General features: G+C 34.2%; 1 protein-coding gene and 1 long non-coding RNA gene across 3 annotated transcripts; one reads left to right on the top strand and one right to left on the bottom strand.

Moving 5' to 3' along the window:
* Positions 1 to 5,961: 5,961 nt before the first annotated feature.
* On the bottom strand, positions 5,962 to 16,169 carry LOC140021502 (uncharacterized). Of its 2 annotated transcripts, none has more exons than XR_011825334.1 (3): positions 15,789 to 16,169; positions 11,393 to 11,471; positions 5,962 to 11,295 (listed from the first exon to the last, which is right to left on the bottom strand). It is a non-coding gene; the product is annotated as an uncharacterized lncRNA (long non-coding RNA). The 2 variants fall into 2 exon arrangements; XR_011825333.1 differs by having other exon boundaries at positions 15,792 to 16,169.
* Positions 16,170 to 21,960: 5,791 nt separating this feature from the next.
* On the top strand, positions 21,961 to 24,429 carry LOC140021067 (D-galacturonate reductase-like). Its single transcript, XM_072071798.1, has 4 exons — positions 21,961 to 22,308; positions 22,568 to 22,811; positions 22,919 to 23,098; positions 23,827 to 24,429. The coding sequence occupies exons 1-4, from the start codon at positions 21,995 to 21,997 to the stop codon at positions 24,037 to 24,039; spliced, it is 951 nt and encodes a 316-aa protein (XP_071927899.1). The 5' UTR covers positions 21,961 to 21,994; the 3' UTR covers positions 24,040 to 24,429.
* Positions 24,430 to 25,770: the final 1,341 nt, after the last annotated feature.

The raw sequence follows: 25,770 nt of genomic DNA, 5'->3' as shown, positions 1-25,770 counted from the left end.
CTTTCGTAATCCCTTTTATTTTTCTCTTTGTTTTCGTTCCCTTTTCTTCTCATGTATTTTCAAATTTCAAGGTAAAACATACATGCTTTAAAATTATCATTACATGTACTCTAACAATTTAGGACTTTTTTAACACACAATTACGATTTTTTTTTTTTTTTTTTTTTGGTAAAGCAAATGAAGCTAAACAGGAGTTCGACCCAAAAAAAAAAAGAAAAAAAAATCTTGAAAGCATAAGTGGAAGGGGCATAATTTGTGGACGGCTTTTCAAAGAATATGAATTAAGCCATTAAATTAAGGTGCACTAGAATGGTTGACTTAGTCATTCTAACTTTGAGAGCTACTGTTATGATGATGGTTAGATTACATTTTGACCGTTGGAAAAGTTTTTGTGTCTTTGTTATTATGAGATTTATTATTAGTGTTGAATTTAGTGGCCCATTTCACATATGTGTTTCGGCCTTCATTTTTCATGGGGGAGTTGAAGGAGGGCTTGAGCCTTGAAATCTAATTCATCTGCAAAAGTGTACTCTTTTACTTAATAGGAAATCCTCAAAACAATTTTCTTGGATTTTCATCCAGAAACATGTTATTCCAAAGTTAAACTATGAAAAAAAAAAATGAAACATTACCACGAAATTAAGTTAATTTTTTTGTTTTCTTCGTGTAAAATTATAGGCAATGTAAGGGTATTTATTTACACAACCTTTTTCAAGTCATTGTAAACATTTGTCAACAAAATTGAGTAAGCAAATTAATAGGACATATTCTTCTTGTTAGTTGTTAGAACAAAAATTCATTTCATGGATAGTAACTTTGCTCCAAAATGATACCAAACATTAATGTTCTCAATTTTACAGAACTTATGAGTGGTATGATTATATAAGTCTATTATGTTTTGGCTTGGATTTTTTTTTGTTCAATATTTTGGGATGTATCTGAAAGTACTGATTCTACTTTGGCACCCATTATTTTCACTAATTTTCACATTTCTCCTCCAACCCTTTTTAACCCTTTGCACTCTTAAAGTTTTGAAAAGGTATACCATACAACCCATAAGTAATCCCATTGTTCCTAAAAGTGGACAAAAAATTAATCTTATAGCATATTTATTGCATGTTTAAAGACTAATACCACTTTTGGGGTGTGCATCCACATATTGATTGTTTTCTTTCATTAATTCTAAGCAAAGATTGGGGTAATTTTGGAGAAGTCCTAATTTAGAGTTCAAAATTAAAAAAGAAAAATTAGATGAAAATTAACAGTAGTTGGCAACATCTAGGTTTTCAAGTATCCAAAACAAAGTGTAATTTGTAAAATGAGAGTCGATGGAAATATTAACTTTGCAATTTGAAATTCATCCCCATTGAACCAAAATACGGGATATGACTTACAACATAATTGTCTATTTATTGGTGTTATATGCATCCTACAGAATCTGAACCCAAGTGAGGCAAATTTATCTGTCTAACAAAAAAGTTCAAGAATTTAGTAGATTAATCTCGTAGTTTAGACCCTAAAGGACTCAATAGAATCTTTCAAATAGTTGGGTCCCTTTCTAGGTTACATACCCTTCTCATACTTAGTTATATATACAAAGTTAAGGGACTTTGGAGGTTAATTAGCCTTAAGTCCAAACTTTGGGGTTTCATCATCACCTCGGCTCTAAGAATGCATGCATCACATTCAATCACTACATATGCTTGGGCAAATGCACCAAAAGCACGATTTAGTTACTATCATCTGACAGGGAAACTTCTTCATTCGCCTGAATTTGTAACAGTATAAAGTGTACTAGCATATATTCTGAAATCTCAAATGGCAATCTACTCTATCTTTCTATGTTCCCAAAAGTATAATTCCATAGTCAAATTTAGAGAGCTATTCTTTCATATTATGGATAAGGTGAGCCTGCTAATCTCCAAAAAGATACATGCAAAAGAACATTTTGACATATGAATATTATCACGCTTGTAATTATTGGTTATGTGATCCCTACATAGATTCTTTCCTTGAAAACCGTGATCATTGTCACAGTTGTTCACTTTTAGCAGTGCAATAGTTGTTAGTTAAGACGGTAAAACTGATCGTTGAGTATGTAATTCTTTTTAGATTAATGGCCTACCCTAATTCCTATTGCTCGATTAGTTTATTAAGTTCTCAACCCATTTGGCTTTCCAAAACAGAGAGGAAGGCTGTATGTACGTGGAACTTCATGTAGTAAACTTAGCATAAAGCGCAAAGGTAGGATAGTGGTGATCACTCATTCTATTCAACGAGTCTCTTGGGAGTAGCAAAGGTAGGGTGATTAACGGAGACTAATTATCACATGTTAATTTGTTGAACGAAAGTTAAATTAAAATGAGAAAGTATCAGAATGCAAGTGGAGATGATAGATGTAAGGATAAAATCCAATAAACCCCTGTGATTTCGTTGAAAGTGAAGAAACTCTCCTATCTTTCAAAAATGTCCACATGACCTCCAAGCGATTCGTACTAAAGTGGAATAATGCTTTTTGACCTGCTGTAATACCAAAAGCCAATCTTTTGTTATTTTTTTTTGCTTTTTTATTTAAGTTTTCATTTCCTTTTCCTTTTTCCTTTTTCTTCCTCCATTGACACATAGTTACCACTGCCACCACTACCACCACCTTCCTTTCTTGCTACCAGCATTAATCCCCTCCTCCCTACTTTCTCGTTCCCTTTCCAATCGCTAGGCAAGAGAGGGAAAATGGGAAAGAGGAGGGAAAGAGGGGAGAGCAGAGGGATGAAGAGAAGGAGAAAACAAAAGGGAAAGCGGAGAAGTGGGAAGCAAGGGAGAGAAGAGAAGGGGTGGTGACTGCTGGCGAGCGGTAGTGGTGGGTGGTGGGGTGGAGAGAGAGGATGGATAATTTTTGAAAATTTAAAAATACCTCAAAAATTTTAGAAATTTTAAAAACACCCATGCTAGTTAAGTCAAAAGAATTTGAGCATCAGAAATAAAAGGAAAAAATGAAAAAAGAAAAAATATTTAAAAAATAATAATACATCACTTAGGTTACATGTCCAATTTCACATTAATTTAAAATATGAGGTGGTTACGGAATCATAAGGCTGCTAGTTGACTTTTGACGAAATCACAGAGGGACTTACTGGATCTGTAGATATAATTGTATATTTGTATGTATTTAATGTTTTCATGAATATATATATATATATATATATATATATATATATATATATATATATATCAAGGGGATAATTTCAGAAATCTCCCTTGAGGTTTGTGACAATTTCACTTAGCACCCCTTAATTTTAAAAAACATCACCTGCATCCCATACTTTTAACCTTTTGTAACATTGTCAACCCATTTCAAAATATATTATTTAAAAATTTATTATTGGATAGAGAAGATGTTTTCATACCAAAAATTCCCTTTTCGTCCTTTTTTAAATTGAAAGTATGTAATAAAAAGTGGAAAATAAAGACAAATTGTATAAATGTGTAATTTTGATAGAGACAATATAGCAACAGGTATTTTGACATAAAAAAATTGGTTTCAAGGATATATATTCAAACTATTTTCAGGCCAAAAAAAAGGTCATTCCTTTTCTTTGAAGTGCTTTCGATCAATTTGAGGAGTTTTTCAAATTTTGAAAATTTCCTCTTTAAATTGATGGCTTGAAAACTAGGAAAAAAAAGATAACATGTTTATGCTTACAAAGTCATTTGAGGTTTATTCATTGACAAAAATTATTTTTTTAATTCAAAAGATGCTTGTGGATGAATTTATGGATTTATGAATTATGTACAAGTTTTTTGAGTTTTCTATTTTTTTTGTCAAGATCAAAGGCATGAAAACTTGAAAAATATAAATTCTTAACTATATATTTAGGAAATTATTTGAGGTGCTTTTAAAGGATAAAATATTATTTTCTTCATTGTAAAATTCTTAGATAACTTTACAAATTTTCTAAATTGTTTAGAATCTCAAAATTTTACTATATTTCTTGTCTAGATTGATAACACGAAAATTATTAATAGGTCTTTCAACCTTGTTAACACCTTGTAATTCTTAATTAAAAAATTATGTCGGCCGAGATTTTAAAAGTTAAGGGATTAATTATATTTGTTATGAGACTAAAATGGTTTACAAGAAAAGGGCAATATTGGAATGAAGTTATATTCTCACCTACTAATGATTTTTATAATAATATAGTTGAAATGGGTTGATAATGTCACAAAAAAGTTAAAATAAAGGAGGCAAGTAATATTTTTCAAAATTTAGAGGGTACTAAGTGATATTATCACAAATCTCAAGGAAGGCTATTATCCCAATATTAAGTCTTCTGCTAATAAGCATCCATTGAACGGCCTGTTAAAGAAAGAAATTCTATTTCTTTAACAGAAAAGTGAGTGTAAGACCTTAGCGTTATATACATATTTACTAAGTAACTTATGGATCTTAGCGTTGTATACATATTTATTCATCTTTCAATGTCTGTGCCCAGTCAAATTATTACTACATTCAAGACCTGAATGAATAGTTTGAATTTGTTGTAAACATCCATTCCTGACCTTGTTCTTCATGTTGTCATTTCCAATCATTAAAATTTTGTTCTCTCAAGAAACAGTAACAAAGTAAAAAGAGGAAAGTGAAGAAAAATCATTGGCAGCGTATGCTTTGCTAATAATTGATGGATTAAGACTGCTCGTTTTACTTTAGAGTCCTATGTATCTTTTTTGTTTTTCCTAATTTTGGACCAAAACCGTGCTGTGAGTGAATGGTTGAAGCTTTTGATGTAAAGCAACAAAGGAAATTTCAAGGGTCAAAGCAGTGTAAGGCATGCTTTGGGAGTGAGACAATTGATATCACTTCCCACTATGAGATATTGCCGAATCCAAATCATTGGTGATGACCCCATTAGACAAAATCCTTTTCGTCTGTCCATTCACATTTCTCCTAGTTCATTTATACAAGAACTAATTTTTTTTTTTTAATTTTTGTATTTTCTCTGGATCCCAATTAAAATAAGTACTAGAATCCTTTTTCAAATGGTGAAAAAAAGGATTTCCTTAGCATGAAGGCTACCAAAGGATAACTAATTCTGGGTTGAATTGAGTACCTTTTTAGCAACACAGTGTTGGCTTCGTCTGCTGATGAATATCCCTTTTTCCTCTCTTGAATATATTGTCTATACTATAGTTTTCAAACAATCACTTTATTATTTTGAAATCTTTCATTAATATGAAATTGTATAATGACTTTTCTTGTAACTAGAAGAAACGTTGTGGATTAGAATAGTGATACCATACAGTTTCTTGGTTTGTTCATCCAACCAACTAGAGAGCCACTGGCTGGCCACATATGGTTTTTCTTCAAGACAAGTGAGAATCATGTTATTATATCAAGGGAAAGCAACATTTTCTTCTATTATTATGATGAAAAGGACTTTTAACCATTAAAACAATGATTCAGATCAAGAAAACAAAATTTCACTAATTGGTGATTTGGTTTTTCAAATGACATGAAAGTATCGGCATTCAAAGTAGACACTTTAAACTATCAAGACATGCATAAGCCTGCAATTAGAAGAAATTGTACTCTTAATAATTCATAACCTACGACAATAGCCAGCCGCACCACCCCCCCCCCCCCTTTCCCCCTCCTCCTCCAATGGGCTTGGCTAGGGGGGAGGCATTTAAGGTTCTCCCTGTTTGCAAGATCTGAAGTTCGAGCCCTTGCCTAGCAGATTGGGGGTTCAGAGGGGATTTGAGGAGTAGGAGATAAAAAATATTATATCTGGAAAATAAAAAAAGAATGAATGATAGCCAGCTTAGTGATAGCTAACAGGTACAGAGATTAAATTGGGGGAAAAAAATCCTGATTATGGATACTTCTCATTTCAGAAGTTGAAGTTAGAATTACACCTCATACCACAGTTCTAGGAAGCCCAATGAGTTGCAAGCCAGGCAGGGAACTTCTTGAAGGAAAATTCTTCCATTTTTTTTTCTGCATTAATTCTCAAGAAAACCGAAAACATGACTTTGTTCGTGATACTAGAAATTCGATAATTAAACACAGGAGCTTGATACAATTGTTTTGTTAAACCTTCATCAACTACAAGTAGATGGTCTATCCTGTAGAAGTACATTTTGATCAGCCTGGATGAAGCATGGACAACACAGCTCCTAAGAGATATATCATCCTCGTAAAGACATTATTTAGGCCCAACCATACCTCACGGACTTCATCAATCCAGAATTTATCTGCACTGAATAACTAATCTCAGTGCCTACTCCAAGTCACTTTCATATCTATGCATGATACCATGCTTTGAATAACTTCTCGATCAATTGCAGGAGAAGGTGCAAGTAAATCTTTATGCACGGCGTTGTTGCATCAGATCTGCCAGCCTGCCTGTTCCAAGAAGTTAGTATTTTTCTTCAGCAAGAAAGTTTAAAGTTTACCTGTCTAAGCAAAAGCTTTTGCTTAGCGCGCTTTTGTTTTTTTTTTTTTTTTGTTGATATTTCTAATCTATGTGCACGTTAAAAAATATTAATAACATCAGTGGTATATCATCTCAAAAGATCCACACTAAACTCCTAATCTGTGGATTCTCATTATGGGATCCATCTATTTGTAGTTTTGGTTACATTGGTGAACTGTAACATCAACTTACAAGTTTCACATTCTCCATAAGCAGCCAAATACATATAAATGTGAAAGAGCAAGGTAAAATCGGGCAAATCGAAAACACAATACGTTGACTGTTAAAACCAACATTACAAAATGTAAAGAGTGATTGCTATCACAGGATAGAGTTCATCCAACGTTACCAAATGTGAAGAGAGATTGCTATCGCATAATAAGAGGTTATTGACAAGTTACATCAGACATGCTATCAAACAATCTATCATAAAAGCATCCAAAAAATTTTTCTTCAAGAAATAAGCAACCAAAAACCAAAGTAGAAGACTATTCATGTCAAACTTGATCACCTGAATCCGCTCCACTTTGTCTTTATCTTGGCTAAACAACAGTTATACCAACTTTTAGTGGAGAGCATGCAGGCAGTGGGTTATGCATCTAATTGGGGCTACTTTTCAAATAATGCATAATTATTGGACAACCAATTATGACCTCATGTAAATCATACAACAGTACTGAATAAATGCTACAATCCCAGAAATTCAGCTCATACGTTACGGCCTATTTGCAACTTAGGAAAGCATTTTAGATTCATGCATTGCTCTAATATGACTTATGACATTCACAGCCCATAAAATATGGTGCTAAGCACAAAAAGGAAGGATTCATGCTTGCATGTCGCAGTCAGTTAATCCATAATGTTCGATGCCTGTCTAGTAGTGATATATTTGCTGCTTGATCATGAGGTACTCGTTTTGAGTAGTACTGACCTAATGAATCATCAGATACAAGCGAAGCCATATCAAGCAACACAGCCACAGCTGCAGTCAAAAGAAGTACAACAGAAGTTCTGGGTGATCAACCGCCTAGGTTGCCATGACTCTTGTAATATGCACTTCTTCTGCTAAAAATATTCTTAGCACAGGCTTTTGAGAAATTTCAATCCAGTGGCTACTGATTCATTAAGTAAGTACCAAAGCTCAAGAAGTATCAACATGCTTAAACAATTATTTGTTTCATTTTGTCTGTCCTTAAATTCTACAGCAGAATGGCATACAAAGCAGATCAAAGTAATGAATAGCTGCTGCTAATCGGTCAGGAAACGTCAGATTCTGTTTATATGATTTAGATATCAGTTATTAGCTTCAATGTAGTAAAAGTAATCAATGCCAGCTTTACTGAGAACACAGAGAATTCCAGCAACAACAAAACCAACATTCATGAGGTTGACCATCCTTTTATCTCCAAGTGTGAACCCAAAATGCAAAGACATTAGCTCATGAGTAATGCAAAACTGCAAAGGCAAACTGCAAACATTTCACTTTGCAGTTTTGCATCTCATATATCCTGTTGCTTAATAAGTTTTCTTGGTCAAAGATTCATTTCCAGCAACATCTAGGAAGATAGAAACAGCTTGATCAGATTATTCAGTGGATCCAAACAGCTCTGGAATGGATTCATCTATTTGCACAAGCTCTGGGGTTCAAATTCATAAGCTCTGCACTCCAGAAATCAGAAATCTTCTGAAATTGGAGGTCCACAATCAGGACAACAAAGAACCTGAGCTCCCGTTTTAAATATTTAGATGGATGGTTTTCTTTATGATTCAGCCATTTCAACCTTAAACTGTCAATCTGAAACAATAGATCCTTAATTACAGAACCTAGGATACCAAAGAATGTATACAGAGAGCTAGTCAATTTTCCTAACACTGAGAGGCACACAAAAGAACAAGGACAAGGGCTTCCAATTTCAATAAACCAGAATAGACCAGTCATAACAACAAAGAATTCATGTTAACAAACATTTGAATCAGCCACTTAACTTAATAAATAAGCAAAAAAATGAACCCGCAGATAATCAACACAAGTCACTTCAATAATAGAACTTACGAACTTTAATAATCTACCTAACACAATAAAAAAAAAAAAAAAACAGATTTCACGCTCAGGAAAATAATGAGCTGGAGACCAGAAGAAGCAAAGCGAAAAGGAAAAGCAAGAACAGAAGGGGATAGGAATGTAACAGAACACAAACAGTGACTCGAAAATTGATAGGATAAATTCAAGATAATAAAGAAAAAGAAAGAGCAGGGAAAGCGAAAAGGAAAAGCAAGAACAGAAGGGGATAGGAATGTATTAGAACACAAACAGTGGCTCGAAAATTGGTAGGATAAATTCAAGATAATAAAGAAAAAGAAAGGGCAGGGAAAATTAGTATGGCGAAGTTTACATGATTGGATTCCCTCCAAATTAATACAGCAAAGTTTACATAATTAAGCACTTCAGGCAAAGTAACCCTGGCCTCTGTCGGCCACATTGAAACCAAGCTAATAAGCTAGAGAAAAGGGGGGAAGACGGGGGAGAATAAGAGCACAATCTAAATGCACAAGTAAAGTTACAGCACATAGACGGAAAAGATAAAGGAAAGAAATCTAAGGATACAACATTGAAAGATAAAAAGAAGAGAAAAGACACAAACCAGTATCAAAAACGAAGGCTGGGGCAAAGGCACAATGCCTTAATGAAGTAGAAGAGAAAATTTTAGAACAAAAAAGCAAGCATTGAGTTTTGTTCAAAACAAGAAGAGCTGGTAATTAAGCAGCCAAAGAAACCAGGCATTAAACAAAGATCTAAAGAAATAGAGCAGAGCAAAAGTTTAACTGCTCGACTGACACAAAATCAAACCAGGAAAAAGAGAACCCCTTAGAAAGGAAAAACAAAGTGTTACTTGTATACACATTTAACCATTGGTTGACCAACAAATTTATTGAGAAAAAAGCAGAACAATCAAAACATGCACATATTTCAATTCACAACATATAAACTCTACAAACATCTCTGAAGCAAGTAAACCATGTGCAATCTAGACTATCACAACGAACAGCCAAGCAAAAAAAAAACACACACACACACACGCACAAGAAGCAAAGAACACAGAACTGCAGACAGGAAGCACAGCATGGTATAGGAAATAACAACTGAAAAAAAAGGAGAAGCTAGCACCTCGAGGACTAGCTTGATGATGCTAACCACTAAAACAATAAGAATGTACAATGGATCCACAAATCATAGCATGCCTGAGATGAAGCAAACAAGCTCCAAAGGCCACCTTTTCAGACAATTTTTTAAGTTGACAGTCCAAGAGAAAGGAAACCTAACTAATGTAAAAGCTGAAAGAAACTGGAAAAACTACAACAAAGAAAATCAGCCAAAAAAAAAAGACCAAAGAAGCAAAAAATAGAGGTGCAATCATGCTGGTAAACAGGAATATCAAGCATTCCAAATATTAAAAAAAAATTGTCAGGAAAAACGTAAACATCAAATCCATCTCGAAAAAGGTAGCAGGTGAGACAGCATGGAAAAGAAAAAGGAAAGCACAACAAACCAAGATCCAAAAGCCAAAGGTTAAGCAAGACAAATGCTTTATAAGACTACATTGAAAGAATGGCTCTTTGTCCTTCTTTATTCTTTAATCCAGTCTAAGTCTACCTCCTCTAAAAAACAAAAACTAGTATTTTTTTTAATGTGCATCAAACCAATATCCAAATAAGAAAAGTCACGTTTGAGGAATTCGCAAAGAAAAGTCAAATCATTACAAGAGGGATTGAAAGCACAATCCCCTTTCTCAATTTGCAGGATGTGGATATGTAAACAAGTCAATAACATCCTAATTTGCATCTCCTGTTAGTGTACTATCTACATGCCTCTCCACGAATAGCAGAATTAGAGTTGAATCTAAACGCAAGTTTCCTAGATCAGGAAATTTAACTAGAATCTAAGAACTGGTCCTGACTCCCAAGTGCATGTACCTGTGTGTCATCTCTTCCCAAACAAGCAAAAAAAGATTTAAGAACAGTCCCTTCATTTTTCTTTCTATCAGTCTTCAGATAAAAACATTTCCATCAACTTAATTAGAAAAGGCCAACTAGCCTATATTGGCTTAAGCCTCATTAAGATGCCACAAGCAGAACAATGCCTTCAACCAGCCACTAACCTTATTTGCCTCCCTACATGTACAACCGATGTGCAAGACGAAAGTAAAGCAGCTAACACAAAGAGGTATTATGACATAATAGACAACTTTTGATCTTCAATTTGACCAACAGTTATAATCATGACAACAGCTCTATTTTTGTTTTTCATCCTTATGCAGGGCAAATTCATTTGCAGATTCCTCAAATTACTCTACATTCATGTGCCAATCTATATAAATTAAGGAACACAATGTCAAAGAGTTGAATTTTCTCAACCTATATCACTTAGATATTTTTACTAGACCTTATTCATTGAGCACTCGTTTGTCTCAGTTGCAGCAGTAATAAAAGTTGACCAGAATCAGCAATTCAAACTCTTTTGGAATGAAACAGATAGCATGAATATCATATCAAAGGATATCACAAGTAAAAAAAGCCAACATGTGGAGTATATTAGAAAGAAACAAAGCATCACCCGCACAAGAAGAAATCACCAAGAACCCTATTATCGTTGCAGAATACTCACATGATATTGGTGTCACTTGCAGTGCAAATGCAATAATTTGAATCATGCATTAACCATGTCTATAATAACGTGAAGATGGAGTTATCACCATATCTACCAGCAGCATGAGATTTGGGCCACAAATACATATCGGGCAGCCAATTCCAAAAACATTAACATTGCCTGGAAGACATATTTCCAGTCAGAGAGTTTCTAGCAATAGAACTCAGATCAGTTCAGAATGGACTAGAAGTTAAAACAAACTGATATACATCTGTACCATAAGGACAGCATATGGCTCTTGATGCAGGATAAAAAATGAGGGTATACATGTCCTCACCACAAAAAACCATCTAAACCTGAAAATCAAGTCAGCGACATATTTAAAAATGTATGCTATATTCTGAAGAATGTAAATGGCTTGTTCAGCCCTGTGAATCTCATCAAAGTAGTATATTCCATAATTCAATCAATGAGTTCTACCAAATATTTTCATGTGAGATATTATGGTACAAAACTGCATGAGGTACAAAACTGCATGAGACACCTTCCCGCACAAATTGCAAAATGAAACATAATCAGCATGATTTTTCTGCAAGCATCTAATATTCCAATCAAAAGTGCTGTGGATGTCAACTCACATTTATCATTTAAAGCACTAAAGGTTTCATCCTAAGACTGAACAAACTCTAACCAAGAGATAAGAAAATCCAGCAACTTTGTCATGCTCATAAAGGACTACACAGTGGTCTGAAGTTGGAAGAATTTCCCACTCCATCCTTTTCTCCCTGTCTCTTGAATGGAATATATTATATAAGATTCGCTAAACCTCTAGCATTACGAATCAAAAAAAAAAATTCAAGATATAAACGTAAAGTCATTCTGCAGTCAAACTGACAGCAATACATACCAAACTATTTTCTGTCTAAACCAAATAGCATGCATTATTTTCAAAGTATCAGTTTAAACATTTTCAATCATATTTGACCTGCAAGCTAAACTTACATGAAAGACAAGGATAAAATAAACCTGAGATAAGACAAGCTCATTGTCTTTGCAATAGGAAGTGAGATTAACAACATATTCCAACACCATGCAGGTGACATAATGAAGAGAACAAATTACAGATATTCCCATCAATTTTGTAATGTAAAATTTATTGAGTAAGATGTTGAGGATTGAAAAAGTAAGTTGTCCAGCAGCTCAAACTCATGATTCTTTACTTGGAACAAGTTCACAAACACTAACAAGATGCAATTGCAAAACCAGAAAACCAGAACACATAATAGAAAGAAGTATAATTGGATAATGCGCGAGATAGACATTCAAATCCTGATCAACTACGCCATGAAAACAAGAAAATCAGGGCCAAGATTATCAGTCACAGAAAACCCTCCTCCTTTATCCGGACTGGGGACCGGCTGCGAAAAGGACTGAACACAGGTGGAGTTAAAAAAATTTTTTTTTTCCTTATCATCTTTTAGATTTAGGTGTCAAGCATGACAAGCCTTCACATTTCGATCATATACATGTCACCTTGAATGATGAATATCCCCACTCAAAAACAATATAGACCAGGATAATCAATTAGCAATATTCAGGTCTCAATCTTCAGCACGTGTGAGGGATGGAGGATTATCTAGTCTTGTAAATCAGCTTCGCTCTAGCATATACTTTTGATGCAAAATTAGCACTAACCACCCCGTATGATTATTATATTAAAAATAGATGGTGTGCTCATAGGGATTGGGTTAAAAACATTCAGAAGCATTTGTCTCAACTTTCCATCTGCAACCAAGCTCTTGGTTTAAAATCCTGATATATTTACAAGTCAGAGGTCCAAGTGAGATCTAGGATTGCTCACTAGAACCAGGACATTAACAATGGTAACGACAATGGTCGGCCTGCACTATAGTTGCAGCGGGGTTCCCCCCATTGTCCCTCAATGTGTGAGTGCACGGACTTGGCTGCAGCTTGTTAATAGATTTTGTTTTTTGACTGCAAAGCTGTCCTCTTGTGGCAATTGCAATCCCAATTTTTTTTTGAAGCACCTTTTTTTTGTGCCATTTTGTGCTTTTTGCACTTATTCAGTTTTTCAGTCTCCTGAGAATCCAACTGGCTCACTCAGGAGGCATGACATGGGAACCACAATTGCACTCTCACTTATTATTGGTATAGCGAGACTCCCGACTTGGCTTACTCTGCAACAACCGAATAGGGAACCACAACAGTTACATGGCACTAACCTGCCCCTGATTGCTTTATTGTCTCACCAACTTATTAAATATATTAAAATTTCAAGTCCAACCACTAGGTGCAAACTTCTAGTTTTGACTCATACCTCCTTCAGTTTCTAAGCCAAGTAGAAATGGAAAGGGGGCAACTAGTACTTCATCCACGTCAAAAGCTACACCTTCACGTCACCACACAATACATTGACTAGTTGTACGTGCATGTGTGTGCATTAGCTTTAGACAGATTCCCAAGTATAGCTAAACTGATGCCTGAAAGTGGTGTATCCACCATTTACCTAATCACAAAGAGATTAACATGTGCTGACATTTATAGTAATAATTAACTTGGTTAATTAGCTATTAAAAAGATTCAGAATGTGAAGTTAAGGAACATGCTTAAAAACATCCAAGGTCAAAAAAGAGGAATTCAGTGTTTTATATAAAGCAAGAAAATGGTGTATCCACCATTTACCTAATCACAAAGAGATTAACATGTGCTGACATTTATAGTAATAATTAACTTGGTTAATTAGCTATTAAAAAGATTCAGAATGTGAAGTTAAGGAACATGCTTAAAAACATCCAAGGTCAAAAAAGAGGAATTCAGTGTTTTATATAAAGCAAGAAAACTCTGGTTTTATAAGAAATATTTTTTAGAATTTGAAAAGGCAGATTTTTTAAAGCATGATTATTTTATTTAATGATAAAAATACCTTTTTTTGGGTAGGAGAAGGCAAGACACTTAGCAACCATTAACCTAAATCTTGAAATTGGGGATAGCGAAGTGACCAAACCTAAAACAAATTCTATACTTCCCATATTTGTCTGTCTAAAACCACAATAATTATCGTCTTTCAACATAAACTTCCAGGCTCACTAGTAACAAATTGGGTCAATACTACTACAAAATCAAAAGATCCCAGATATGTGGCAACCCAACTACATTAACCTAAAGCTCCATAAAGAGCATAATCTCCATCACCACAGATCATCTCCACACATCTCATTTTTCTTCCTCCAAAATCTCTCTTCTAAACCTCATCATGCTCATTACTGAACAAATAATCCCTATATGTACTTCTTGGAAAAAAATTTCAAAACATATTAGTTTTAATAAATTTTGCAGCCCAAATCTTTAAAAACAACATTTAGAAGGTTTCTTTTGTGACGTGACAAGTAAAAGGTTAAAAAAGTATGTGGTTGAACTGAGAAGCTAAATTTTTAAGACAGAAACTAAATTTTTGTCAAAATAATTCCTATATGTACTCCCTGGAAAAAATTTCAAAACGTATTAGCTTTAATAAATTTTGCAACCCAAATATTTAAAAACAACATTTAGAAAATTTGTTTTGTGACGTGACAAATAAAAGGTTGAAAAAGTATGCAGTTGAATTGAGAAAGTAAATTTTTAAGAACAGAAACTAAATTGTTATGACAAAAAAGACTAATGTCTTTTTTTTATTTTTTATTTTTACTTATTTGAGGTTATTTCTTTGGGGTTTTTTTCTTCAAAAAATCAACTAGCAATATACAGCCACCATCTATTACTTTCTGACTTCCTCATCTGCAAATCTTTCCTTAATCAGATAGTCTTACTCAGATTGCATCCTATCAACAGAGATCACTCTTCAGGTGTTTCCTTCAAGAGACACCTTCTTCCAGATTTCATCCCTCCATCAAACACCAGCCATAACTCTTCCCAATTCCTTCACAATTCCACCTTCCCAAAAATTTGATTAACCACTTTCCTCAGCTTTCCCAACTTTTGACCAACTTTCCATAAATTTGATTAAACAATTTCACTCAGCTTTCCCAATTATCTGAACTACTTTCCAGAAATTTGATTAGCCTATTTCACTCAGCTTTCCCAACTTTATCACCCCATCCTTCCAGAAATTTGATAAACCTATTTAGCTTAGCTTTCCCAACTCACTGACCATCCGTCCAGAAATTTGATTAAACAACTTCACTCAGCTTTCGCAATTATCTGACCAACTTTCCAGAAATTTGATTAGCCTTTTTCACTCAGCTTTCCCAACTTTCTCACCATCCTCCAGAAATTTGATTAACCTATTTAACTCAGCTTTCCCAATTCTCGCACCATCTCTCCAGAAATTTGATCAACGAATTTCCTCCTCAGCTTCCCCTAACTTTTTCCCCTCCTTCATCCAATCCAACCCCAGTTGTTCAACTCTCTTCCCCATAACTTCTGGCTTATTCTCCCCTTCTTTCTTTCTTCCAAGATACCCTTTTCCATCTTCGGTTTCACACAAGTAATACATATATTTACAAGCACACACAAATACCTATATTATATAATCACACACGCACAGAAGCACACACAAATACCTATATTATATAATCACACACGCACAGAAGCACACACAGATACCTATATTATATAATCACACACGCACACAAGCAAAAGATTAGAAAACTAACCACCTTGTTTGATGATTGCGGACTCCGCACAAGTCCGACAAGTGATGACCCACTGACTGTCACCGAGATACTTTCCGGTGGCGTATTTTGAGCCACATATGCGGCAGGGAAACGGTGACGGCGCCATGGTGTTCTCGCTGCCGTGGTTGGCTGCTGCTATCTGCTGCTGCGGCTGCTGCTGACATTGAGTGAATCTGGGATTGATTGCGACGGAGTTGGACTGCAAACTCATCTGATTGTCGAACCTCATTAACAGTGCTTCCATGGCTGACGACAATTTTAGCTGGTTTTGAGAGATTGGAAAGGGATTTTTCTGAATTTATTCATGATCACCGCCGCCGAGTTAACGAAAATTTAGGAAACGCATCCGTTTCCCGATCGGAAAAGGATTTCTATAATTGGGGATAATATCACAAACCTCCCCTGAGGTTTCTATAATTGTAGAGAGCTCCTTCAATTTTTACAAATTACATATACCTCCCCTACTTTTAATATTTATGTAATAATGTAGGTCAATTTTTTCTCAAAAATCCTAAACTGCCTTTTGTACAAAACTAAAAAAGATAAATTATAGTATACTCAATCACTTTTTTTACACTTTACACAAAATCGACTATTCTAATTCCTAACAATTAACTAAATAAAAACACCAATTCTAAATTTAATCCACCCTAAAAATCCCAAAACTGTATATATCGCGTTAATGCTTGTCGCAGAAAAAAAAATTAAGAACTATGTTAAGACGACACTGCTTAAGTGGTATAACTAAGATATGAAGTTGGCATGATTTTTTTTTCATATGTTTGTCAAAATCTTTGAGATATAACTAAACTATGTTATGTAATTAATTTGGAATAAACTTACTATTCCTTGTTACCAATTTTATCTACTAGATGTTGAGGTCTTAACTATTATTAGTTTCTTTGTACCTTAGTGCTTTTCTAACCAAATTTTATGTTTAGAATTTTTGAGCAAGTACTAACATAAAATTCAGCTTAACAACAGCAAATGCATAAAATGCAGTGAGATAATAGAGAAATCCGTATCAATTACTTATAGGTAGACTGATCGTTGGCAATACTAATATATTAACTAATTGCATGAACATTATAACTAACACTCTAGCTTTGAGCTCTCACGTAGTTCAGGTTAAATCAGTTCCTTTGGCTCGTTGGTAGACTCAATCACATTTTTATCTCACATACATCACATCACAAAAAGTGCTACAGTAATTATTCCAAATAATATTTCAAATAATACACTATCCAAACAAACCCTAGTAAGCTGGAAAATGGACCTATAGTTTTTTTAATCGTGTATATTGTTGCTACACAAATCGTTTTAATGTGGTAAGACATGAAAATTAGGGTCCATTGGCACCCTGGGGTAGGGGTCCTAGAGCCAAGATATATATATATATATATTTATATATATATTTTATGGAAGTTATTCATTATAAAAAACAGTAATCAATATCAAACCTTAAAATAAAAATCTAAATGCCTCAAAATCTTTCCAACACAAGCTAATCTAATTTAGAACCACTATTACGACTTTCCCATATCCTTAGAAGTATTAACGTCTTAGAAGTAGTGAATAGATTTTACCTACATAGTAAAATCATAACTAACAATTGCTAATCCAATGAAAGAAATTCTTATCTAATTATTGATATTTTATAAAAGCTTTTCTTGATAACAAACAAAATACGAGAAATTCCACACCTTTGGCCTCTTTTCTTATTTCAATAATCAATTTCATTATTTATTTTTCTATCATCATGAGGCTCTTCGTTTCATTATTTATTTTTCTATGGTCATGAGTCTCTTCATTTTTGTATCATTAATTTCAAATTTTTAAATTTCAGATTTTGATTTTCACAGTTATCACTTTAGTGTGAGAGTTAACACAGCTTTGTTTCGATTAGTTATTTTTTAAAGTGTTTTTGAAATATTTTACTGTAATAATATAGGTGAAAAACTTTTACAGCAGATGAGGTTGTTTTTGATGTTTTTGGTGATTTTGAGTTTTTTTTTTTGTATTTTTGATGTTTTTTAGATTATTTTTGATATTTTTATAATTATTTTTATTAATTATATATGAAAATCTTATTTAAAAAAAGACAAAAAACCTCAGCGGCCACTAAACTATTGGTTGGATCGTGTTTTGGTCATCAACCTATTTTTCGTCAGTAATTAGCCACTAAACAATTTAATCAGTAAACACACGACCATTTAATCAATAATTGCTCTTAAACTGTGAAATTAGTAGCACACGTGGCAAAGCACGGGGGCAATTTTGTCTAACAACTATGCGACTCTATTTCATAGATTAATTGCTAATTTCATAGATTAAGAGCAATTATCGACCAAATGATCACGGATTTACTGATTATGTGGTTTAATGGCCAATTATTAATGAAAAATAGTTTGATGATCAAAACACGATCTGACCAATAGTTTAATGGCCGCTGAGGTTTTCCCCCTAAAAAAAATGATCAATCCAAACGCAATTACAATCATCACATATCCATAGTTCCATGCATGACTCAAACCCTTTGTGAGCATTACAATGCTGCAAGTCACCGGGCATGTTATTGTCAGTCTTTAATGGCTCTGTCTTGTCAATCTAGAACACCTGCATTCCTGTCAATCCAGAACACCGACATTGGACTAATTAATAAACTTTCACATCAATTCGCAAAAATCCTCCTGACATTAATTAATAAAGTTCTTGGATCAACGCACGTTCCAATCAGTTTTGAAATAAAACTTCCATAATTTGTTTGGAAAAAGCATAACGCATTTTCGTCGCTTTTGTAATTGGAAGAAGTCAAAGTATAGAAATTTGGAAGTCTTTGCTTATTTGCGAAGGAAAACAAAATAATTAGGACAATTTGAAGCTTTTGCAAGAAATTTCTACCAAAAAAGGTTAAGAAAAAATTTTCAATTATTTTAACTTTATTAGGAGGAGGGATAGATTGAATGATACGAAAGAAGATAGCGTAAATGAGACGTCTTAAATTCGAAACCTTCGTACCTTGTTTTACTGGGCAACTAAAACTGCCCTAACTTTTTCTTTATTGTGAAACTACTTGTGAGGAAAACCCTTTTTTGCCATTACAACATGGAATAAAAAGAAAAAAAGTGGTTATAAAATCTCTTTTTTCACCATGCAACATGGAATTAAAAGAATTTCTTTTCATATTTAGAGCACAAAATAATTTCACCAAAAATAGAGAAGGACCCAAATTTAAAGCAGAATGCTCAACAATTTTTCTCTTTGAAGGCAGGACATAATACCTCGTTGACAAATTGTAACAATGGCATGAAGAAAAAAAAAAATACCCAACAACCGTGCAACTACTACTTCCTTGTAGCATGATGGAGAAAGATGGAATGGATAACCACTCAACATCTAATTCGTGGAATTTGAAATGGACAAACGAGTATAAACTCAAAATTGAATTACCAAACTTGAAGAACTTGAAAAAGGATAGCGGCTAATAGGCACTACATCAATTTACCCTTTAGTTATTTGGACGTCCTAATCCCCATTCCCCATGCATGTATATAATTCAATGTTTGACTATAAGCCCTTGATTCACCTACATTTCTTGAACGGAAAGCATGATTTCATTGGAGAAATGGTCGACAATTTGCTCCCTCTCCGCAGCATTTGGACCTCACATTCCTCTCAACTCCCCTCCCCCCTACCCCCTTAACCCCTTCTCTTCTTATCCAGCCTTGAATTAAATCAACAAAAAGTGCAAAATGTGAGTCTTATGGAAGCAATCTTCAGCGTCGTCAATTTTCATGCTAGTCTACAACTAATATTCAATATGTCAATCTTGTTGAGCTTTTTAGGCTACCCCTTAACTACAAGAAACAAAGTCTATATTCCCTCTTAATTCCATATCTTCCATGCTTGTTCTATATATCCCTCTCAACTCTTGTTTTTCTTCTTTCAGTAACATGTCTTTGAAGAATATTGGACATTTCTTGATGATCATTCTTTGGCTCTATTTTCTCTTGTTACTTTTCCACGGTTGGGAGGCTAGTAGCACCAGTTTTATCAGGCTACAGAGTGGAAAGATGCATCAATTTTCTACCTCTCACTACAACAGGAAAGCAATCGCGCCAAGCAAGTTCGACTTCACCCCATTTCTCAAATTTCGAAAATTATGGTTAAAAATTAAATTGGTTATCAATTATAAAAAATCGAACCCACTTTTATATGATGAAGGCATAAACTAGAAGAACCCAAAAGAAAATACATACATTAATAATACACCTAATGCCCACTAAATTTATTAATATTACTTTGGTCAGGCAACTGGATTTGGGGAATTCAATGAATCAAGGCAACATGAAACTCAAACTTTAACATTTCTGTTTCGCCATCATCTTTCTTGCAAAAGCACGTTTTTAGGGACATGAAGATTGTGCTTCCATTCAAATGTGGAACAGCTAAAACTGCAACCTCCATGAATTCCAATGCGTTTTTTTGGCCCAATTAGGTTTAGTTCAGGGTTCGAATTCTGTGCCGACACTATTTGAGTGAGAAGATTAAAAAAAAAAAAAAAAGGTTTTTGGCTACATTCCTACACCACCTGGACAGAGTTTATATAGCTTCTGTTTAGAAATTTCGTTTTATTCTATATGAATCCAATTATTTGCTCTTTTAATTTAAGGTGCATTTGATCAAATTGAAATCTAAAATATAAAATTTGAAGTCTAAATCCATTAAGTTATTGAATTGTAAAGTATTAAATCTAATACATTTGAGTGTTTATCACATTCAGTAGTGATACGTCAGTAACTTATCACTTAATTTTGGGAGCAAGTTTTGACTAAGAAATTTCGTGCCACTTAATTAATTCAAATATTCAATTTTTACTTATGAAACAATCTAAATATGTTAAAATTTGAATCCATTAAATTTAAGTATTGAATTGGGTTATGCCTTAATCTATGATTCGTTTTACTATTTTCCTTGGCTGAATAGATGAAGAGGAAATAATTGGCAAGCTTGAATTCTAAAGTTGGAGGAATCATTAGAGTTTTAATGTGCCGAAAACTTGAGTATTTAACAAAAAAGTTAAGAAACTGAAATTAAATTAATTATAACCACATACAACTTTACTTATATGCATAGTGACAAGTTTATTTTCAAAATCCTTTTATGCTTAAAATTGTGGAATTGTCATCCCACAAAAATTACTAGGGCCAAGTACCTTGAGTCTTTTTCTCTCAAAAAAAAAAAATTACAACCAATGAGTCCACTTAGGGAACTAAACAAGACCCTCTCCTAAATGAATAATACAATTGGAACATGGCCTAACATCTTCATGACTTAACAAGAAAATATAGGGCCATTTTGAATTTCCTATGTATATATATATATGTTTATGGATTAACTTTTTATGCTATATATAACCCATAAGTATTGAGTCTACCTAAAATAAAGTTTGAGGAAAAATTACAAAATTCCCTATACAAATTTTGAAATTATATATATATATATATATATGAATTAATTTTTTATACACTGACAGTATATATAGTCCATAAGTGTTGAATCTACCTAAAATAGTTTTTGATAAGGAAAAATTACAAGATTCCCTGTACAAATTCTAAAACTATATATATATATATATATGAATTAATTTTTTATATACTTATGGTATATATAGCCCACAAGTGTTGAGTCTACCTAAAATAGAAATTTTGACAAGGAAAAATTAGAAAATTCCCTTTATAAATCCTGAAACTATAAATCCACTAGGTAATATAACATCTTCAATTTGATCAGTGGACTGAGATAGTTTTTTTTGTTTCTTTTTTGGGGCATCCTTGAATCCTTTTATCAAATAACCATGCCAATTGTGATGGTCAATATTGTATTGCCGTCTAGGCGGTCCAAATTGACTTCCACGTAGAAAATTGAGTACTAAATAATGCTGTAACAAGTTGACCACTCCAAATTCAACTCCAGCAGCAAAGTGGAACAGGCACGCATAGTGTCTCTCACTCGACTGAATCCTACCAAAATATAACATCAAAAATCAAATCAAATCTACAAAAAACACTGAAAAAAATTTTAGTTAAAAGCCCCCCAACACACTCATATATATATAAGAGTACTCAAAACACTCTCAAATACCAACAAATTGGATTTGGAGAAAGTTACAGACAGAAGAACATATGGCCAAATTACCAGGGGTAACATTGAGCAGTTGTGAGAAACCCATGCCAGTTATTGGCATGGGAACTTGCTCGTTCCCTCCGGCGGACCTGGAAACTACAAAAACAGCGATCATCGAAGCCATTAAAGCTGGCTACCGCCACTTTGACACGGCGTTTGCTTATGGTTCTGAGAAGCCTCTTGGTGAGGCAATAGCTGAAGCTTTGACCCTTGGCCTGATCATGTCCAGGGATGAACTTTTTATCACCACTAAACTATGGAGCAGCTTTGCTGAACGTGACCAGATTGTTCCTGCCTGTAAAATGAGCCTTCAGTAAGTAACATCAAACTGTATTTTTCATTTTTAATATGCTGCTTTCATCATTTTATCATCTTTTTGATGATAAAAAGAAGTTTATGAAAAAGAGAGGTTACACCATTTCAAGATTCGAATCTTGATTCTGAGTCGAAATCCGAGCCTTAATAGCTCAGCCGAACCCTGCTGGCAATGGTTTTTTGTTGTCCTGTTAAGATGATTGGACTAATTATTGCCCCTTTTGATTTTTTTTTTCTTTTTGGTCTGTGTTCTCCAGGAATATTCAATTGGATTATATTGACATGTATCTGATACATTTGCCTGTGAGATTGACTGGAACGGTCTTTTCAATGCCGGTCGAAAAAGATGCAATAGAGCCTCTGGATGTGAAGGGGGTATGGGAAGGCATGGAGGAATGCGTAAAACTTGGCCTAACAAAGGGCATAGGTGTGAGTAACTTCTCTTGCAAGAAACTTGAGGAAGTACTCGCAGTTGCTACAATTCCTCCTGCAGTTAATCAAGTAAGTGTGATTTATGAAAAATCTTGAAATTGAATCCTATTTTTTAGTTCCTTTGTTCTTGTATATGGTGGGGTTGATCTGATGGTCTGTGTCTTGTGTGATCAAAGGTGGAACTGAATCCAACTTGGCAGCAAAAGGAGCTAAGGGAGTTCTGCAAGGCAAAGGGTATCGAAATCACTGCTTTTTCTCCTTTGGGGGCCAACAACACCAAATGGGGAGATAACAGAGTTATGGACTCTGATGTGCTAGCTGAGATAGCCAAGCCTAGAGGGAAAACTGTTGCTCAGGTCTTTTACTTTCTTTTCTTTTCTTTAACATTTTCATTGATTCTTTGCCATTATCAACAACAAATGAACTATGACTTTTGCCAATGTTCAGCACCTGTATCCCAACTCCCAACAGGTTTATAAAAGAAAAACCAGAAACGAAAAAGAGCCAATTCCCAGAAATTTTAACAGTAGATTAAGCCTCATTTTCCAAATAAACAACTAAAAGCATTTAAACAGGCGTCCAAATTAAGCATGTGAATGTCTTATGTACTTTGTTTTGAATGACGTGGTTTCCTGTTACCTTCTTTTCTTATTTGTTCTTGATGTTAGGTTGATCCTTTTTCGAGGGTAAAAAAAAGGAGATATAAATTAGGTAGGTAGATCATATTGGTTTTACAGGGTTAAAATTGGAAAAGAACCAGCTCAAATTTTGTTAGGACAAAAGGGCATTGAGTTTTTGGCTGCTTGACCGAGTTAGTCCCTGCTATTGAAGTAGTCAAACTTTCAATAAGTTCAATTGCATTTTTTTTTGAGTCTGTTCAATTGTTTTTGCATATGCTTAGGCAACTCCTCTCTGTTTTTTGTTTTCCCCAAGCTTTTGACCTTAGTTAGTTGCGCCTCTAAAACATGGCATGATTTATATTTGATCTTTGGAGTCCTTGTTTTATATATTGGTGATCCCAATTGAAATATATTGGAGTCCTTGTCTTTGGAGTCCTTGTTTTATGTTGGAAAATGCAATGCAGGTTGCACTAAGGTGGGTGTATGAACAAGGGGTGAGTTTGGTAGCAAAGAGTTACAACAAGGAAAGAATGAAGCAGAACCTCCAAATCTTTGATTGGTCATTGTCTGAGGAAGAGTTGGAAAAAATTAGCCAAATCCCACAACGAAAAGGTGTCACCCTGGCCTCTATTTTAGGTCCCCATGACCTTGTGCTGGAGTTGGATGCAGAGGTCTAATACAGAATTGCTATCACATTAAATTTATGTTGCGAATTCAGAAAAATAGATCGATAAATGTTCTGTACCATAGTTGTTAGGATCGCGATCCGGATCGTAGGATCGTACGATCCTACGATTCGGATTAAGACTAACGATCCAACTTACGATCCTGATACGATCATACTATTTTCAATAAATTAAATAACAATTTTAGTATTTTGACTATATCTTTGTATAGAAAACTCGAAATTAAGTGTCGTTTGTTGCGTTGTAAACTATATTCAGAGTGCTTTAAATCCATGCAAATAATTAAGCCCAATTCCAAACCTAGAAATTTTGATGAATCTTTAAATTTGACTCATATAATTCACTAAAGTGAATAAATGATCTTTGTTATAGGTTATCACATGGAGCTAGTGTTTTGTGTCTTTATTATAATAAATTAATATGGTTTAGAGCCTTTAGAAATGAATTAACCTTAATTAACAATATAATTATATTGATTGCACATGAATTACATTATTTGTTACTATATTTATGAATTGCAAACTTAAAAAATTATAAATATAACAATTTCTTACATTTTTGTAGGATCTACCGATTCTATGATCCGATCCTACGATCCGATCTTGCAAACCAAAAAACGATCCTTGGATCCCGTTTTTGAAAACTTTGTTCTGTACTGTACATATTTTATTCCTTTGTAAGAACAAGCATCAGAAGAAAGATGAGCTGTGTTGTTTTGGGAAAATTAACATAAATAAATAGAGAATTTCGATATCCAGACTCTAGAGCCAAGCATTGTTTCACTAGCTAATTTGATGTTTCAGGTCTGGAATCTTTATCTTTTAAGCTAGTTCAAAGTATCCGACACCATAACTTGTACCAACCGCAATGCTAATGTTTCTGGCTAGTTTCTGAAGCTATTCGTTGCTCATAAGCAAAAGATAGCCCCACCAATTGGAAACTGCAAGTCCCCTATTATCTTCTGAAATTTGGGGTTCATTTACAACATATTTTTTTGTTTGGGATGGATTAGGCAGAAAAATGAGTAGGAAGAAAGTGGAGTATAGTTGCAATGCCTGTTCTGCAAACATTACATGTAAATCGATTGTCGCATTCCATACAATCTGACAATTCCTTGGCTGTTTGGAAATGTTTTTGAACATGAGCTCCTGAACCTCCCTTTTGGCACAATGGCACTACTGTTAGAAAGGAAATTACATACTACCACCTGGTCATGCTTCGATAATAAATTCCGTTGTTTCCCCTTGCACTATGGCGAAACAATTTGTCGCGAAGTTTGTTGCTACTGTAGTTGTCAAGATTATCAGATGTATGTTTCGTTATATAGATAAGTAGAAATAATTAACTGACTTGTCCAAAAGCGCATGTTGCGTTTTGAGCTCTGGAAGCCCTGTAAGCTAAACGAATCAACCTTGAAAGCATAGCCAAACGTTATAATTGATTTGCTGTTTGTTCAGTTCTGGTGAGTTTCTTGGACAGAAGAACTAAATGCAGTAGAATAGTAGCCTTCTTTAGTAAAAGTTATGAAATGCAGTGCAGAACAAAAGAAGTATTTTTTATCCTCAAAGAGTAAATCTTTTATACACTATCGGTAGAAACCTGTTTACACTACTGAGGGTGGTCACCTCGGATGAACCTTGTTGCCGAGGTGATCTTGTTTCGTCTCCTACACGAGCAGGGCCATCCCCCGATCCAGACCCCGAGATTGGATCGGCCCATGGT

The sequence above is a fragment of the Coffea arabica genome, chromosome 11e, assembly GCF_036785885.1.
Source record: "Coffea arabica cultivar ET-39 chromosome 11e, Coffea Arabica ET-39 HiFi, whole genome shotgun sequence".
NCBI classification, from domain to species: domain Eukaryota; kingdom Viridiplantae; phylum Streptophyta; class Magnoliopsida; order Gentianales; family Rubiaceae; genus Coffea; species Coffea arabica.
The sequence above is the reverse complement of the archived record's forward strand: the minus strand, read 5'-3'. Positions and strand labels throughout refer to the sequence as shown.

Coding starts and splice junctions, on each gene's coding strand:
- LOC140021067 (XM_072071798.1), top strand. CDS start 21,995: ATGGCCAAATTACCAGGGGTAACATTGAGCAGTTGTGAGAAACCCATG. Junction 22,309..22,567: donor GCCTGTAAAATGAGCCTTCA/GTAAGTAACATC, acceptor TGTGTTCTCCAG/GAATATTCAATTGGATTATA. Junction 23,099..23,826: donor GAGGGAAAACTGTTGCTCAG/GTCTTTTACTTT, acceptor AATGCAATGCAG/GTTGCACTAAGGTGGGTGTA.